Source organism: Lynx canadensis, chromosome B4 (genome assembly GCF_007474595.2).
Source record: "Lynx canadensis isolate LIC74 chromosome B4, mLynCan4.pri.v2, whole genome shotgun sequence".
Lineage (NCBI taxonomy): Eukaryota > Metazoa > Chordata > Mammalia > Carnivora > Felidae > Lynx > Lynx canadensis.
In genome coordinates, this window is record NC_044309.1 from 59,954,118 (window position 1) to 59,973,388 (window position 19,271).

Sequence of the window (19,271 nt, forward strand, 5' to 3'; positions counted from 1 at the left end):
TTTATACTTTATTAAATATCTGATAAGCCACGTTTTATACAAAAAGGATTTTACTGTCATATTTAGCAACTTAGGGTTAAAGATATTCATGTCCCTTGACCTTGTTAACTCATTTCTGGGATACTATGCAAATAAAATAACCAGTAGATAAAAAGTTTTTGGTACCATAATATATATTTGTGACAGTGAAAACAAACATAGATTCTAACAATAGCAGAATGGTGACATTTGATTTTCCCCCTTCCTTTCTACTTTTCTATGTTTTCTATACTTTCTACAATTCTTTTACAATTAAATGGGGAAAATAAGCTTTAAAATATGGACTAACAAATACATTTCTAATATTTGAGTGCATGTAATTTGTCTTTAATTCAATGTTATGTTGTTATTTAGGTGATATCTTTAAAATAACAAGATAGTAAAGCCATTTAAAATGTGATAGGGATATGTATAAAGTGGAAGTTAATGTTAAAGATAGATGTCCTATTGTGCTTTATCTGTCATAGATAGAATGCTGATAGAAAAGAACGAGTGCATTGCTCCCATGGTTTCCAGTCATGTGAGCCCATGGACAAAACCAACAGCTATCGGATCCCTCAGCCCACATGTGACAGAGCTCCCAAGAAAACGAAAAGGAAGTGATTCAGACCCATCCCAGTAAGTGAATTTATGAAATCTTTGATTCTAAGGAAAAAAGAAAACGATTACTTTGCAAATCACTGATGATTTTCAGTTACATGGTGACATACGGATGGGGACAATTATTTCTCCACCCAATTGCTTCCTCTGTCACTGTCTGATCTGGAACTTTTCTGTTGAATTCTGAAACGTAGTAGATATCTAGGGGGAGTCAGCTGGAATTTGAAAGATATAGGAACATAAGGTTAATTTGTTTAACACTTATGGTCATATCAAGATACTTACCTTCCTATTTGAATTGTTTAACTGTGAAGAGAACATCTTCCTGCATGCACTTAAAATAATAATTACCACATTGCTTCTTGCCTTACTCATCATTTATATAATAACCAGCCCTTGGCTATCTGTGGTCAGTTAAATCATGTAAAACTCTTGTTTTCCATGTTTATTAAGCCAAATAGATAATAAAGCCAATGTTGGGGATACTTGCTATCTCCTTGTTTCTTTTGTTGCATTAATACAGCTCACAGCCCCCAAATATTCTTTAATGAACTCCCCAAAGCTAGGGTTTGTATGGTGAAATTGATAAGGCAAGGTAAATATTGCAATCTAGAGTACTCCATTTTAGGCTGGTACTTTACATAAATATGATAGTTGATGACAGTTTTTCATGAAAGAAGGGAAAAATTTTGAGTAGGGTGACAAGATGAGAACATAATGAAACATTCTACTTCTTTTTAAGCCTGTTCTTCCCAATATACTTTATAATTTAGCTAAAATTCCCAAGACAGCAGAATCAGTGTTATTCAAATGTAAGTACCAGTGCACTTCCCAGCCCCCCTCTAATTGACTTGAAAGTATTCTACAGGTTGTCTGTATTCTCTTATACTCTCCCAGTAATGTGAATAGTCATAAAAAATAACTGCAATTGACCAAGTAACTGTCTGGCATTGTTTGCTGATCAGTTTGTAGTCCCCACTCAGCTCAAGCTAGAAGTGATTGATTATAAGTTTTATGTTCTTTCTTTTTCTTCAGAATCATAAGCACCATTGTTCTTTCTTAGGATCCAAATAAGATTGTGGCTGTTGAAGTAGAGCAGTGAGCACTAGAGGTAACACAGTTTTATGTCACATATGGGGCATGGATGAGACCTTACAGTGGTTTGGGGAATGAATGAGGAAATGGGGTCATTGGTAGGCGAAATAACAGAAACATGCAAAATACTGACAGATAGTGATCTTTTGGCAGAAGACAACACTAAAGATTAGCCAATTGCCCTCATTTTAGAAACTGAAGAAGTCAGGAGTCAAAGATATCAAGTGACTTGCCTAACATTACACAACTAGTTAGAATTCCTGATTGTTAGTGTGGTAGTTTCTTCATTACACTGTTTCCTGTCTCTCTGCAACTGGATAGGGTAGCTTACTTCTAGCACATGAGGATAATTATGCTGTCCATTTCCCAACATGTATGGGTAGGTGACCCAAGACCTCCTTTCTTCCATGTCAGGAATCATGACAAAAAAAAGAGGTGGAAAAGCTTTCTCAGTACCCTTTTACCTATCTTCTTTCAACAAAGAAATAAATATCAGCAACCAGTGGCAGCAGGTAAGTCCTGGAATTTGACCTGACATAATTCCTACTTGAAGAAGGTGAAGAGGAAGAGAGTCGAAAGAGAGTATACACCCCACTGATTTGCTCATTATCTACCTTAGAGCTTCTCCATTCTGCCCCAATCCTTCTTTCATTCCACCATATTCCATTCCTCTGATGAAATGATGGATGTCAAAGTACTTTATAGGTTTTACAAAATACTAATTGTGTAGCATTTTTCCCAGAGACTCAGGGTGTGAAAGCCATTCAGTAGATATGAAGTTGATTTCGTTGGTGGAGCCTCAGAATATTGGGTATTTTTAAACAAAGAATGTATGAGAATGTTTACCATTTTTGCAGCACTCTTGGTTTTGAATGGAGAGCTGGTTCTCTAAAATGGTCATGGATGAAGACTCCCTGGAATGTAGTCATTACAATTTCTTGAGTACCTACTATGTGACACCCAGTAGACTGGGAGGAAGAAATACAGATTAGACAAAAGAAACGTGTACAAATTAGAAAGGTACAGATAACTATTACACATGATAACTGTCATAACATACACCATGGGTTCTTTGGCAACAAAGACAATTGGGCATTTAAATGAGATTGGGATCAGTAGGGAAGGACAGCTTCCTGCAGAGGTTGACTTAAGCTAAGTTGTAAATGAAGAATGGAAGTGAGCCATTCTATGCAGGAGTAAAGGAGATATTTTACGTAGAAGGAAGAACTGTTCAGAAGCACAGGGCACGAAATATGAAATAACACTCTTTTAATCAGGAGATGTGGTTGGCACAATAAAGCAGAGGGCGTACACAGAGGTGGGTGAGCTGTGAGACTTGAGGGATGCACGTGGACTGGGTAAAGAGATCTGTTGAACCAAAGAGTATAGAAATTATCTTGCATGCAGTCAGGGAAACAGAAGGATTTTAAGGATGAGAGGACTTGATCAAATTACATTTAAAAAAATTGTTGGCCTTGGTACGTTTTGTATTTGGTAAAACATATATAACATAAAAATTGCCATTTCAACCATTTTTAACTATACAATTCAGTGGCATTAATTATGTTCACAGTGTTTTACATTTTTACATTATTACTACTGCCTATTTCCAAAACTTTGTTATTACCCCAATCAAACTCTGTGCTCATTAAATAATGATACTCCATACCTCGTTTCCCTCAATCCCTGGTAACCTCTAGCCTATTTTCTAGTTCTATGATACTGCCTATTCTAGATATCTTATATAAGTAGAGTCGTGCAATGTTTGTCCTTTTGTATCTGGCTTATTTCACTGGGCATTACATTTTCTTTTTTTTTTTTCAATATATGAAATTTATTGTCAAATTGGTTTCCATACAACACCCAGTGCTCATCCCAAAAGGTGCCCTCCTCAATACCCATCACCCACCCCCCTCTCCCTCCCACCCCCCATCAACCCTCAGTTTGTTCTCAGTTTTTAAGAGTTTCTTATGGGCATTAAATTTTCAAATTTTATGTGTGTTACAGCATATATCAGAATTTCATTCATTTCTTTTTATGGCTGAATAATATTCCATTGTATGTATATACCACATCTTTGTACCATTTTTTTAATTTAAGTATAATTGACACACAATGTTACATTAGTATCAGATGCACAACATAGTCAACTTCTCTATGCATTATGGTGTGCTTATCACATAGCTACAGTCTGTCACCATACATCCCTATTACAATACCATTGACAATATTCCCTATGCTGTGCCATTTATTCCTATGAATTACTCATTTTATAAGTGTAAGTCCATATCTCCTACACCCCTTCACCCATTTTGTCCATCCTTCCCTCTGGCAACCATTAATTCTCTGTATTTATAAGTCTGATTCTACTTTTTGTTTATTCATTTGTTTTGTTTTTTAGGTGCCCCATGAGTGAAATCATATGATATTTGTCTTTCTCTTGGTCTGACTTAGTTCACTTAGCAAAATACCCTCTAGCTTCATCCATGTTGTTGCAAATGACCTCATCTTTTATTTGGTGGTGTAATATTCTAATGTGTGTGTGTGTGCCACTTCTTTATCCACTTCTCTATTGATGGACACTTAGGTTGCTTCCATATCTTGGCTATTGTAAATAATGTTGCAGTGAACATAAGGATGCATGTATCTTTTTGAATTAGTGTTTTGGTTTTATTGGGTAAATACCTAGTAGTGGAGTTATTGGATTATATGTTATTTCTGTTATAAATTTTTTGAGGAACTTCCACACTGCTTTCCACAGTGGCTATACCAATTTACATTCCCACCATAGTGCATGACATTTTCTCTACATCTTTGCCAACACTTTTGTTATTTCTTACCTTTTTAATTTTAGTCATTCTGACAGATGGAAAGTGGTATCTTATTGTGGTTTTGATTTGCATTTTCCTGATGATTAGTGATTAGCTTTTTTTATGTGTCTGTTGGCCATCTGTATGTCTTTGGAAAGCTGCCTATTCAGATATTCTGCCCATTTTTAAATCAGATTGTTTGCTTTTTGGGTGTTGAGTTGTATAAATATCTTATATATTTTGGATATTAACCCCTTATTAGATAGCCATTTGCAAATATCTCCTCCCGTGTAGTAAGTTGCCTTGTTATATTGTTGGTTTCCTTTGCTGCACTACAGCTTTTTATTTTGATGTAGCCCAATAGTTTATTCTTGTTTTTGTTTCCTTTGTCTTAGAAGATATGTCTAGAACGATATTGTTACAGCCAATGTCAGAGAAATCACTGCCTATGTTCTCTTATAGAATTTTTATGGTTTCAAGTTTCACATATAGGTCTTTAATCCATTTTGAGTTTATTTTTCTGAATGGTGTTAGAGAGGTCCAGTTTTCTCAGAACCATTTGTTGAAGATACTCTCTTTTCCCTATTGCCTAATCTTGCCTAATTTGTCATAGATTAATTGACCATATAATGGTGGGTTTATTTCCAGGCTCTCTATTTGGTCCCATTGATCTATGTGTCTGTTTTTGTGCCAGTACCATGCTGTTTTAATTATTATAGCTTTGTAGTATATCTTGAAATTTGGAACCGTGATACCTCCACTTTTGTTCTTTTTCAAGGTCGCTTTGGCTACTCAGGGTCTTTTGTTGTTTCATACAAATTTTAGGATTGTGCAAGTTCTGTGAAAAATGCTTTTGGTACTTTGAGACGGATTGTACTGAATCTTTAGATTGCTTTGGGTAGCATGGACATTTTAACAATATAAATTCTTCCATTCCATGAACATGGAATATCTTTCCATTTATTTCTGTCATCTGTAATTTCTTTCATCAGTGCCTTATAGTTTTCAGAGTACAGGTCTTTCACCTCCTTGGTTAAGTGTATTCCTAGATATTTTAGTCTTTTTGGTGCAATTTTAAATGGGATTGTTCACTTAAAATCTCTTTCTGCTAGTTTGTTATTAGTGTATAAAACTGTAGCAGATTTTGGTATATTTTGTATACTGCAAATTTACTGAATTTATTAGTTTTTTTTTTTAACATTTATTATTGAGAGACAGAGAGACACAGAGTGTGAGCAGGGGAGGTAGAGAGAGGGGGAGACACAGAATCTGAAGCAGGCTCCAGGCTCTGAGCTGTCAGCACAGAGCCTGACACAGGGCTCGAACTCACAAAGTGCAAGATCATGACCTGAGCCAAAGTTGGTTGTCCAACCAACTGAGCCACACAGGCGCCCCTAAATTTATTAGTTTTAATAGTTTTTTGATGGAGCCTTTATGGTTTTCTATATGTTATGTCAAGTCATCTGTAAATAGTGACAGTTTCATTTCTTCCTTATCGATATGATTGCCTCTTATTTCTCTTTCTAGTCTGATTGCTATGGTTAGGACTTCTAGTTGAATAACAATGGTGAGTGGACATCTTTGTTTTGTTCCTGATTGTAGAGGAAAATCTCTCAGTTCTTTACCACTGAGTATGATGATGGCTGTGGGTTTTCATATATGGCCTGTATTATGTTGAGGTGTGTTCCCTCTAAACCCACTTTGTTGAGAGTTTTCATCATGAATGGATGTTGAATTTTGTCAGATGCCTTTACTGCATCTATTGAGATCATATGATTTTTATCCTTAGTTTTGTTGATATGGTTTATCATGTTGATTGATTTATAAATAATGAATCATCCTTGCATTCTTGGAATAAATCCCACTAGATCGTGGTGAGTGGTCCCTTTTAATGTATTGTGGAATGTAGTTTGCTAATACTTTGTTGAGAATTTTTGGATCTATATTCATCAGAGATATTGAGATATTGGCTTGTAGGGGTTTGTGTGTGGGTGTGTGTGCGTGTGTGTGTCTGGTTTTGGTATCAGGGTAATGCTGGCCTAGCAGAATATATTTGGAAGCTTCCCTTTTTCTGTTTAGAATAGATTGAGAATAGGTATTAACTCTTCTTTAAATGTTTAGTAGAATTCACCTGTGAATCCATCAGGTCTTGAACTTTTATTTTTTGGTCATTTTTGATTACCAATTCAATTTCATTACTAGTAGTTGGTATGTTCACATGTTCTTTCTTCCTGATTTGGTTTTAGGAGATTGTACGTTTCTAGGAATTTATCCATTTCTTTTAGCTTGTCCAATAATTTTTGCTATATAATTTTTTGTAGTGTTTTCTTATAATCCTTCTGTATTTCTGTGGTCTTATTTTTCCTCTTTTGCTTCTGATTTTATTTGGGTCTTTTCTCTTTTTTTTTCTTGATGAGTCTGCCTCAGGGTTTATCAATTTTGTTTATCTTTTCAAAGAACCAGCTCTTAGTTTTATTGATTTTTTTTTTTTTTCTATTTTTTTCTTAGTCTCTGTATCATTTGTTTTTGCTCTGGTCTTTATTCTTCCTTCCTTCTACTCACCTTGAGCTTTGTTTCTCTTTTTCTAGTTCTTTTAAGCATAAGGTTAGATTTTTTTTGAGCTTGCTTTCTTTCTCCTTTTTTCTCTTTTTGTTTTGTTTTTGTTTTTTGAGATCGGCTTGTATTGCTCTATATTTTCCTCCTAGAACTGTTTTTGCTGTGTCCCAAAGGTTTTGGACTATTGTATTTTCATTTTTCTCTGTGTATTTAAAAATTTTCTCTTTGATTTCTTTGTTGACCCATTGATTGTTTAGCAGTGTGTTCTTTAGCCTCCATGTGTTTGTGTGTTTGTGTTTTAATGATTGACTTCTAGTTGCATACTGTTGTGGTTGAAAAACATGCATGGTATGGATTTCAATCTTCTGAAATTTATGGAGACTTTTGTTTTTGTGGCCTAACATGTGATCTGCTCTGCAGAATGTTTCATGCACACTTAAAAAGAATGTGTATATTGTTATTTTTAGATGGAATGTTCTGTGTATATCTGTTAAGTCCATCTGGTCTAATGTGTTGTTCAAAGCCAGTGTTTCCTTGTTGGTTTTCTGCCTGGATGATCTACCCATTGGTATTTGCTTTATTTAGGCGCTCCTATGTTGGTTGTGTGGATATTTACAACATATCCTCTTATTGGATTAAGCCCTTTATCAGTATGTAATGGCCTTCTTTAACTCTTGTTACAGTCTTCATTTTAAAGTCTATTTTGTCTGATAGAAGTATTGCTACCCTGGACTTTTTCCCCCCACTTCCATTTGCATGGAATATTTTTTCTATCCTTTTACTTTCAGTCTATATGTGTTTTGGGGTCTGAGGTGAGTCTCTTGTAGACACCATCTGTTTTTTTATCCATTCTGCCACCCTATGTCTTTTGATTACAGTATTTAGGCTATTTACATTTAAACTGATTATTGGTAGGGGCGCCTGGGTGGCTCAGTCGGTTAAGTGTCAGACTTCGGCTCAGGTCATGATCTCACGGCTCGTGAGTTCGAGCCCCTCGTCGGGCTCTGTGCTGACAGCTCAGAGCCTGGAGCCTGTTTCAGATTCTGTGTCTCCCTCTTTCTCTCTGACCCTCCCCCGTTCATCCTCTGTCTCTCTCTGTCTCAAAAGTAAATAAATGTTAAAAAAATTTTTTTTAAACTGATTATTGGTAGGTATATACTTATTGCCATTTTTTTCTCTGGTTGTTTTTGTAGTTCTTCTCTGTAATTCTTTCTCTTGCTGTCTTTCTTTGTGATTGATGAGTTTCTGTAGCATCATGTTTGGCTTTCTTTTTCTTTTTTCATGTCTATTATAGTTTTGGGGTTTGTGGTACCATGGGGTTCATATATAACATCCTAAGTAATAGCACTCTTTTTAAGTTGATGGTCATTTGAGTTCAAACACATTCTTAAAAAAAATTTGTTTCGCTCTTTCCTCCATGTTTTATGTATATGCTGTCATATTTTATATCTTTATTCATAATTTTCTAACATCTAATGGCCATTTCTTTTCCACTTGAAGAATTTCCTTTAGCATTTCTTGTAAGGTTAGTTCTGTGCTAATAAAATCATTTTGGTGGTGGTAGAGGGAGGGGGAATTCTTTATCTCTCCTCCAACTCTGAATGATAACCTTGCCAGGTAGAGTATTCTTGGTTGTAAGTTTTTTCCATCTTACTTTGTATATATCATGTCACTCCCTTGTGGCTTACAAAGTTTCTGCTGAAAACTGAGCTGATAGCCTTTTAGGGTTTATGTTGTAGGTAAATTTTTGTTTCTCTCTTGTGCTTTTGAAAATCTGTCTTTGGGAGTGCCTGGGTGGCTAAGTCAGTTAGGCATCCAACTCTTGATTTTTGGCTCAGGTCATGATCTCATGGTTTGTGAGATCAAGCCCTATGTCAGGCTCTGGGCTGGCAGCACAGAGCCTGCTTGGGGTTCTCTTTCTCTCTCTCTCTCTCTCTCTCTCTCTCTCCCTCCCTCCCTCCCTCCCTCCCTCCCTCCCTCCCTCCCTCTCTCCCCCCCTCCCTTCCTCTCTCTCTGTTCCTCCCCCACCCACATCCCACATTCTCTCTCTCTCTCTCTCTCTCTCTCACACACACACACACACACACACACACAAAATAAATAAATAAACTTAAAAAAAAATCTCTCTTTTTTAAGTAGGTTCTATGCCCAGTGTGGGACTTGAATGTCACGACCCTGAGATCAAGAGTAGTGTGCTCTACTGACTGAGCTAGCCACGCACCCCAAGTCACTCTTAATCTTTAACTTTTGACATTTTAATTATTATGTGTCTTGATTTGGACCTCCTTGGGTTCATCTTGTTTAGAACTCTGTGCTTCTTGAACCTGGATGCCTATTTCCTTCTCTATGTCAGGGAAGTTTTCAGCTATTTTTTCAAATAGGATTTTTCCCTCTCTCTTGCTTCTTCTAGGTCCCCTATAATGAGAATGTTTTTTTCACTTGATGCTGTCCAAAAGATCCCTTAATCTACCTTCATTTATTTATTACTATTTTCTCTTTTTATCCTTTAGCTTATGCGCATTTCATTACTCTGTCTTCCAGACCACTGATATGTTCTTCTGCATCCTCTAATCTGTTGATTCTCTCTAATATATTTTTTTTTTATTTCAGTTATCATATTCTCCAACTCTGGTTCTTTTTTACATTTTCTCTCTCTTTATTGAGGTCCCAATGAGTTAATCTACTCTTCTCTGGAGTCCAGTGAGCATCTGTATGATAATTACCTTAAATTCTTTATTAGGCATATTGCTTACCTCCATTTCATTTAGGTCCTTTCTCTGAGTTTTTGTCTTGTTCTTTCCTTCAGAGTATATTTCTCTATCTCCCCATTTCACTTGACTTCTTATATTTGTTTCTATGAATTAGGCAGATAACTACTTCTGAACTTGAAGTAATTGTCTTGTGTTATTCCCTATGTAGACCTTGTGTACTTGGTGGCTTTCACTGGCTAGAGATGTGTCTAGCATGAGCTGGGTGTCCCAGGACTCTCCACACAGTGGGTACCCTGGCAGGATAGCTGAAGTGGGTACAGGTCAGTGCAGTCCCTGCGCTCTTCATGCAGCAGGTGCTCTGGCAGGATAGTGGGTTCATGCAGGAGTTTCCTAAGGCTCTACACCCAGAAGGAACCTTGGCAGGATAGTTGAATCTGAAGTGGGTTTTATTCGGGGCGTCCTGGGGCTCTCCACAAAGAGGGCACCCTAGTAGGACAGCTGAAGCTGAAGTGGTTATATGTCATGGGATCCCAGGGCTCTCCATGCACTGGGCACCCTGTCCTGACAGCTAAAGCTGAAGATGCAGGCCAGTGTTTCAGATTGTGTACACTGAGGGCACTCTGGCAGGACAGCTGAAGTGAGTGCAGGCTGGGGTTTCTGGGGGCACTGCATGCAGGGGGTGCCCTGGTGGGATGACTAAAGTTAAGGCAGTATGTGGACCCGGAGACCCCTCAGCTGTATACACAGTGAGTGTCCTGGTAGGATAGCTGAAGTGGGTGCAAACAAGTATGTTCCAGGACTGTCTGTACAGAGAGTGACTTGGAGAGGTGATGTACCTGGGCAGGGAGGGGTCCTGGGGTGCTCTGCCCAGGGGTTGCCATATATCACATTTTGTTTATTCATCTGTTGCGCATTTAGGTTGTTCTTATCTTTTGCCTATTGTGAATAATGCTGTTATGAACATTGGTGTACACATATCTGTTTGAGTCCTTGCTTTAAGTTCCTTCGGGTATATACCTAGGAGTGGAATTGCTGGGTCATATGGTAATTCTGCTTAGTTTGTGAGGAACCACAACTGTTTTCCACAGTGGCTGTACCATTATATATTCCCACCAGCAAAGTGCGAGGGATCCAGTTTCTCCATATCCTTGCTGACACTTGTTATTTTCCATTTTTAAAAAGAATATAGCTATCCTACCAGGTGCAAAGTGGAGCAGAGTTATATCTTCAGAGAATCATTATGGAAAACAGCATGAAGGATGGGTTGAAAGGGGAAAATCCAGCAGGCAGAGAAAATAGCTGAGAAGTTCTTGCTAGGGGTTGTTTTCTGAGCATTGGTCTAAGAGAGTAGCTCTGGACAGCAGGACATGAAAAGGGAGAGACCTATTATGACACATTTAAAAGAGAATTAATGACTGTTGTTTAGGGAGAGCAGGCATGCAAGAAGTGTCCAACAAGTTTTCTGACTTGGTTACCTACACGGAGGATGGTATTATATGTTGAGATTGAGGGATAGATGATGAATTCAGTTTTGGACACAATGAGAATGTATTATTTCTGGGATCTTCAAGTAGGCAGTTGGATGTGAGGGTCTGGAACTCGGGGTTGAGTCCTAGTCTGGAGAAAGAGATTCACACATCATTAATGTACAGACACAAGTGCAGGGATTGGCATGGATGCAGTCACTGGGGGAGGTGTGTGGAGTGGGAAGACTTGGGGGGTGAGGATATACTCTGGGGGTACTTGGGCCTAGACACAGTAAAGGAAGGAGGGAATCCTACCACAAATGTGAGAAGACATGGCTCTGAAGTAGGAGTATGTCAGAAACCAAAGGAAGAGGGATTTCAAAAGAGGAAGGCATGGAGCGAAGCAAATCGGGGAGATGTTTGGATTGTATTTGCTCCCAATTTCACTTGTCTTTGTTTGATGTAGGGAGAAGGCCTACATTTCATTCAAAATGCAGTGAAAGTAGTTTTTAAGGAAAACTTGCACTGTATTTTGAAAAAAATTATGTCTCTGTCATATAAGATGCTACACTAAGAAAGTGCATCTAAATAATGCGAACATTATTGATATCAGAAAGCTTGTTAAATCCATATGTAAAAATATGACTATAGACCAAATGCCAGTATGGAGAAAAAAATATAGATAGCAAATTTACTAATTACCTAGGTTTGTGCTGCAAACAAGAAGTGAATTGTTTGGCTAACACAATCATGCCTTTTTCCTGTTCTACCAGGGACCATGAAATAGTGGTATATTTGGCTTTTGTAAGTACAGTAGGTTGGGATTTCACCAAAGAGGTGAATTCAGTGAGTGAGTTCATTTGCCAAAACATCTATAATCAAAAAAAAGCATGATTCATAACAGCTAAAGTTTGTCTTTTGAAATTGAAGTAATGTGTATGTATATACAGTTCCAGACTAATAGGAAGAAAATCATTCACCTGTAAAATTATTTTCTGTTTTATTCCCTAAGTATGATGTTAGACTAAAAGGGGAAAAGAGAAAAGAAGCTGACTTAATCTAACCTAGTTTTTTGCTTCAGAGACCAATCACAGAGCAGACTGGAAATGATGACAGCAACAGGAGAGGCTTAATGGAAGACATACCAGCCTCCTGTTAGGTATATGACCTTGAGCAGTCATTAACCTTAGTGGCCTCAATTCCATCCTCTGTAAAATGGGGATGGTGACAACTACATGATTCTCAAATGTGAGAATCAGATAACATATGTGGAAAAATATATACATATATATAATCTTTGGTTACGAATTCCTTGTTTTTTTTTTTTTTTTTTAATGTAATTTACTGTCAAGTTAGCTAACATATAGTGTATACAGTGTGCTCTTGGTTTTGGGGTAGATTCCCGTGATTCACTTCTTACATATGACACCCAGTGCTCATCTCAACAAGTGCCCTTCTCAATGCCCATCACTCTTTTTCCCCGCTCCCCCAACCTCCCCATCAACCCTCAGTTTGTTCTTTGTATTTAAGAGTCTTGTATGGGTTTGCCTCCCTTTCTGTTTGAAACTATTTTTTTCCCTTTCCCTTCCCCCATGGTCTTCTGTTAAGTTTCTCAAGTTCCACCCATGTGAAAACATATGATATCTATCTTTCTCTGACTGACTTATTTCACTTAGCATAATACCCTCCAGTTCCATCCACGTTGCTGCAAATGACAGGATTTCATTCTTTCTCATTGCCAAGTAGTATTCCATTGTATATATAAACCACATCTTCTTTATTCATTCATCAATTGATGGACATTTGGGCTCTTTGGATAATTTGGCTATTGTTGAAAGTGCTGCTATAAACTTTGGGGTACATGTGCCCCTATGAATCAGCACTCCTGTATCCTTTGGATAAATTCCTAGTAGTGCTATTGCTGGGTCATAGGGTAGTTCTATTTTTAATTTTTTGAGGAACCTCACAATGCTTTCTAGAGCAGCTGCACCAGTTTGCATTCCCACCAACAGTGCAAGAGGGTTGCTGTTTCTTCACATCCTCGCCAGCATCTATAGTTTCCTGGTTTGTTCATTTTAGCCACTCTTACCAGTGTGAAGGGGTATCTCAGTGTGGCTTTGATTTGTTATTTTCCTGATGATGAGTGATGTTGAGCATATTTTAATGTGTCTCTTGGCCATCTGGATGTCTTCTTTGGAAAAGTGTCTATTTATTCTTCTGCCCATTTCTTCACTGAGTTTTTTTGGTGCTGAGTTTGGTAAGTTCTTTCTAGATTTTGGATACTAACCCTTTATCCAATATGTCATTTGCAAATATCTTTTCCCATTCTTTAGGTTGCCTTTTAGTTTTATTGATTGTTTCCTTTGCAGTGCAGAAGCTTTTAATCTTGATGAGGTCCCAATAGTTTATTTTTGCTTTTATTTCCCTTGCCTTCACAGATGTGTCAAGTAAGAAGTTGCTGTGGCTGAGGTCAAAGAGATTGTTGCCTGTTTTCTCCTCTAGGGTTTTGATGGTTTCTTGTCTCACATTTAGGTCTTTCAACCATTTTGAGTTTGTTTTTGTGTATGGTGTAAGAAAGTGGTCCAGTTTCATTCTTCTGCATGCTGCTGTCCAGTTCTCCCAGGACCATTTGCAAAAGAGACTGTCTTTTTTCCATTGGATACTCTTTTCTGCTTTGTCAAAGATTAGTTGGGCATACATTTGGGGATCCGATTCCAGGTTCTCTATTCTATTCCATTGGTCAATGTGTCTGTTTTTGTGCCAATACCATACTGTCTTGGTAATTACAGCTTTGTAGTACAGGCTAAAGTCTGGGATTGTGATGCCTCCCACTTTGGTTTTCTTTTTCAACATTACTTTGACTATTCAGGGTCTTTTGTGGTTCCATATAAATTTTAGGATTGTTTGTTTCAGCTTTGGGAGGAATGCCAGTGCAATTTTGATTTGGATTGCATTGAATGTGTAGGTTGCTTTGGGTAGTATTGACATTTTAACAGTATTTGTTCTTCCAATCCATGAGCATGGAATGTTTTTCCATTTCTTTGTATCTTCTTTGATTTCCTTCATAAGCTCTGTATAGTTTTCAGCATACAGATCTTTTACATCTTTGGTTAGGTTTATTCCTAGGTATTTTAAAATATTTTTGACACAGTACCACAACTATGAAAGCTATTTTTTATTTAGACAGTGAGAAGGAAAAGCATCCCTTAAGTTTTTATCTTAGTGGCTCTTTTTATCTGGCATATTTATAAGCATCTCTTTATGAAGTTTATTAATTTTTCTATAGAATGAATTTTTAAGCAAGAAAATATTAAAAACTCAAAATATGTCAGATAAATATAATAGTTCAAAGGTAAGCTAAACTTGGAAAATGATAATTGTTGAGTCAAGAGGGAAATTTGGCAAGATGAATCAGAAACCTTAAAATAGTTATCCACAACATTGTATTTCTGAAGGGTTATCATGGGAAAAATAATCAAATATGCATGCACCACAATAGTATTAGCTATATTATTTATAATATTGAAATATCCAGTAATAGAAAATGATTAGATTATGGTTTAGCTAACCAATGGGCTATTTAATCATTTTCAGTCCTTTTCCCCAAGAATATCTGATGGTGTGGGAAATGTTTGTGTTACAATGTTAAGTGAATAAGACAAGCTATAAAAAATTATACACTATTATCTGAACTTTATTCATTGTATGTAATATTCTATATATTATACATTCCATACATAGTATATATTCTGTTTATATATGGAACACACATCTCCATAAATAGACTATACACACATACACACCATATCTAAATAGTCAAAGCTGTTTTCTGTATGTATCTAGATACATGTTTAAGAAAAAGACTGGAAGGAGACAGTAAAATATTAACTATGTTATTTTCCAGGTGATATTATGGGTACTTTCTTCTGAGTTTTTCAAGTCCCCCCTGAAAAATGATGCATTTGGAAATATATTTTTTAAATATGTATTTTTAGAAAACAACCTGCCTCTTTTTCTCTCTCTCCTTTATAACCATGGATTAGCTTTGTTCTACAGGTGTATTTATATCTAATGATCAGCATGGATCCTTATATTACTGTCTTTCACTCTTTTGGTTGTCTGAATGTCCATTTCTAATAGATTCTTTAGGAAGGGCTCATGGGATCATTGTAGCCTGAAAGTTGGCAAGTTTATAATAGTTTGTTTGCAGCTTTGTACTTGGAGGTCAATTTGGGTAGATATAAAATCCTGGACTCATATTTCCCTTCCTTGAGTATCTTAAATTTGGGCACTAAGAATTGTTGAAAAATCTACTAACAATCTTGTTTTCTTTTCCTTATTAGTGACTTAGCCTTTTTGCCTGGTTGTCCAGTGATTTTTTTTTTTTTCTTTAAAGTAGTTTTAACTATGGGGCACCTGGGTGGCTCAGTTAAGTGTCCCACTCTTGATTTCACAGTTTGTGAGTTCGAGCCCCACATTGGGCTCTGCACTCTCAGCACCAAGCCTGCTTGGGATTCTCTCTCTCTTCTCTCTCTGCCCCTCCCTCGCTTGCACGTGCTTGCTCTCTCTCTCTCTCAAAATAAATAAATAAACTTTAAAGAAAAATAAAGTAGTTTTAATTATGATTCCTTGTTGGCCATGCTAACATGGTTATGGTATCCTTTTAATATATAATTCCGGGATTTTTTCCAAATTTTAGAAAAATGTTCTGGAATTATAGTTTTAATGTTTATTTTGTTCTATTGTTTGGCATTCTTTGCAATCTCAGTCATATTTATATTGGGCTTATTTTTGTTTTTTGTTTTTTACACTTCTGTGTGTATCACTTTCTATTGAATATATTTTAAATCTCATTTAAGTTTTTTTTCCTTATTGAAGTTCAGTTGACATACAATGTTATATTAGATTTGGGTGTACAACATAGTGATTTGGCAATTCACACATTCAGTGCTCACTATGATAAATGTAGTTATCTGTCACCACATAACATTATTATAATATTATTGATGAAGTTCCCCATGGTGTACTTTTCATCTCTGTGGCTTATTTATATTTTATAACTGGAATTTTGTACCTCTTAATTCTCTTCACCTATTTTGCCAATCTTCTCATCCACTTCCCCTCTGGCAACCACCAGTTTGTTCTCTGTATTTAAGAGTTTTTTTTTTTTTTTTTTTTGTCTGTTTGTATTGATACATTTGGAAATATATTTCTTAAAATATATATTTTTTATTTTTTTCCATTTTATTATTGTTTTATTTTTTTAATATCAAATTTATTGTCAAATTGGTTTCCATACAACACCCAGTGCTCATCCCAACAGGTACCCTCCTCAATGCCCATCACCCACTTTCCCCTCCCCCCCAACCCGCATCAACCCTCAGTTTATTCTCAGTATTTAAGAGTCTCTTATGGTTTGCCTTATTCCCTCTGTAAGTTTTTTTTTTTCCCTCCCCCTTCTCCTCTCCCCTGATCTTCTGTTGAGTTTCTCAGGATCCACATATGAGTGAAAACATATGGTATCTGTCTTTCTCTGCCTGACTTATTTCACTTAGCATAACATTCTCCAGTTGCTACATCCATGTTGCTACAAATGGCCAGATTTCATTCTTTCTCATTGCCAAGTAGTATTCCATTGTATATATAAACCACATCTTCTTTATCCATTCGTCAGTTGATGGACATTTAGGCTCTTTGAAATATATATATTTTAAAAACTACTCAGCCTGCATGATTTTTTAATGTGGAAAGTATTCTGTCACCATCAGTATATTTTATTTTAGTAGTGGTCTGGTGACTCCATTTCTTAATGAATAACACATACACATACATACACAAACATACATGTATGTATATATTCCCACACACATATATGCATTTGGCATAGTCTGCTAGGGAATATGCTACTGTGAATATTAATGTTATTGGCAAGTGATCAGACTTTCTAGTCTTCAGTGATATGTTTCATCATCCAGATGAATTTTAACAAAATAAATTCCTTTTGTTTAAAGGTCTGAAATTCTTAATTCATTTTTAGGCTATTTTCATACAGCTGCCGTAAAATTTTTGGTAAAGCCATCAATTGTTTAAAAATTATTCTATTTAACATTATTCATATTAAAATTCTATTTCTCAGGATTGGCATGAGATCATTTTTAAGTAAAGTACCAATTATTGTTCATTGTCAGCTACCATGGTTCCTGTTGCCCTGTTGGGGATCATGTGCCTGTAGCCTCGGGAGGAGAACCACCGTTTGTGTCGACAGTGATAATCATTTCTGGTCATTAGGATCTCAGGGTAGCATTCGTAACTAAACACTGAACAGGAATTAGGATGATGGTACTTAATCTCACATTTATTTCTCTTTCAAGAATTAAATAAAATCTGTTTCATGTAGTTTGACATTTTATCCTGCTTTTTTGTAGAAAGGAAGATGGTGAACAACACGTACAAATGAAGTCCTTCAGGTACATTAAATTGTGAGATTGGCACGTGGTGGGTGGAAAAGGCCGCACATGCAAACCTTTAGCCAAAGTGAAAGGCAACATCAAGACAGAATTGGTTCACGAATATGAGGTTTTTCTATCTACTTTCTTTTCTATCTACTTGAATAACATTTTGTCTTAAGATGCCTCTAAATTTTTCTTACAAGAGCTGTTTATTAAAATATTTCCCTTAAGCACTAGAGAAGAGCGGGTTCCTTATATAAACAAATATATAACCAAACATAAAATATAAACAAACGATTACTGATGAGGAGCTTCTGATGGTTAGGAATTCATCATCGTAAAATTCTCTGTCAGTTGTTTCAACGTAGTCTCAACATCAACAAAAATTTTTCTAGATCTGGCCACCTGGCCGCATCTCAGTGTTGCTTTTTCTTCATTTATTCTGGCTTTTGATGTGATTTACAAAACTCTGGCATGGGTCAGAGTGGCAATAACAGTACACTGAATTAAGAGCCAGAGCCCTGCTGCTCCATTATGAAGTGAGCACCAGCCTCTGGGAAGCATGCCTTTCCTTCATAGGATCGTCCAGATGTCTTGTCAAGTGCATCTCCTTGAAGAAAAGAACTTTATTCAAATGCTAGCTATTGTGCCTTCCTCTGGGTTCCCTGGTTCCTACCACAGGAACCTTGTTCTCCACAGTGGCCTTGGTCCCACCTGTCTCTAACCCACAGCTTTGAGAGCACCCTGTCTGCTGTACAGCCGTGGCATCGGGCATCTCTGTCCATTGCTGTTGTCCGTGCTGGTGGGTAATACTGGTAGAAACAAGAGGTGATCATTCTAACACGAGGATAACTATAACATTCTTCTAACCATTAAGTTTTAATCTAAAAATTACTCGTGAATAGACCAAAGTATGAGTGCATAAGTAAATTTTATGTGAATACACATATAATTTTAATTCCATCCCGTTCACTCAAAAGGACATAGTTTGTTCCAGGAATGGCATTACCCAAGTGTGAATGGTTGGGGGAGAGGGAAGTATTATCTCCATCAGTCTCCTTCAGTGTTCTCCCCTCCCCCACTCTTTTATGTAGAAAAATTACATTTTCTTTCATCTAATTTAAAGTTGCCGTAGGGGCGCTTGGGTGGCTCAGTCTGTTAGATGTCCGACTTCAGCTCAGGTCATAATCTCGTGGGTCATGGGTTTGAACCCTGCATCAGGCTCTGTGCTGACAGTTCAGAGCCTGGAGCCTGCTTCAGATTTTGTCTCCCTCTCTCTTTCTGCCCCTCCCCCACTCACGCTCTGTCTGCCTCTTGCTCCCAAAAATAAACATGAAAAAATTTTTAGAAAATAAAGTTGTTATAGAAATAGCTCCAAGCCCTCCTCAATTTTAACAGTCTCTTATGCTTTGGCTCTCTTCCACTCTAACCTCTTTTTTTTTTTTTTTTCCTTCCCCTCCCCCATGGGTTCCTGTTAAGTTTCTCAGGATCCACATAAGAGTGAAACCATATGGTATCTGTCTTTCTCTGTATGGCTTATTTCAC

At 36.9% G+C, this 19,271-nt stretch overlaps 1 protein-coding gene across 2 annotated transcripts in view; it reads left to right on the forward strand.

The window, feature by feature from the left end:
• Positions 1-510: 510 nt before the first annotated feature.
• ARNTL2 (aryl hydrocarbon receptor nuclear translocator like 2) overlaps positions 511-19,271 on the forward strand; it is an 80,440-nt gene continuing 61,679 nt past the window's right edge. For both annotated transcript variants that reach the window (XM_032593937.1, XM_032593938.1), the window contains exons 1-2: positions 511-657; positions 17,703-17,744. In XM_032593937.1, coding sequence (XP_032449828.1) covers positions 512-657; positions 17,703-17,744 — 188 coding nt within the window. In that variant the 5' untranslated portion in view covers position 511. The remainder of the gene's footprint in view (positions 658-17,702; positions 17,745-19,271) is intronic.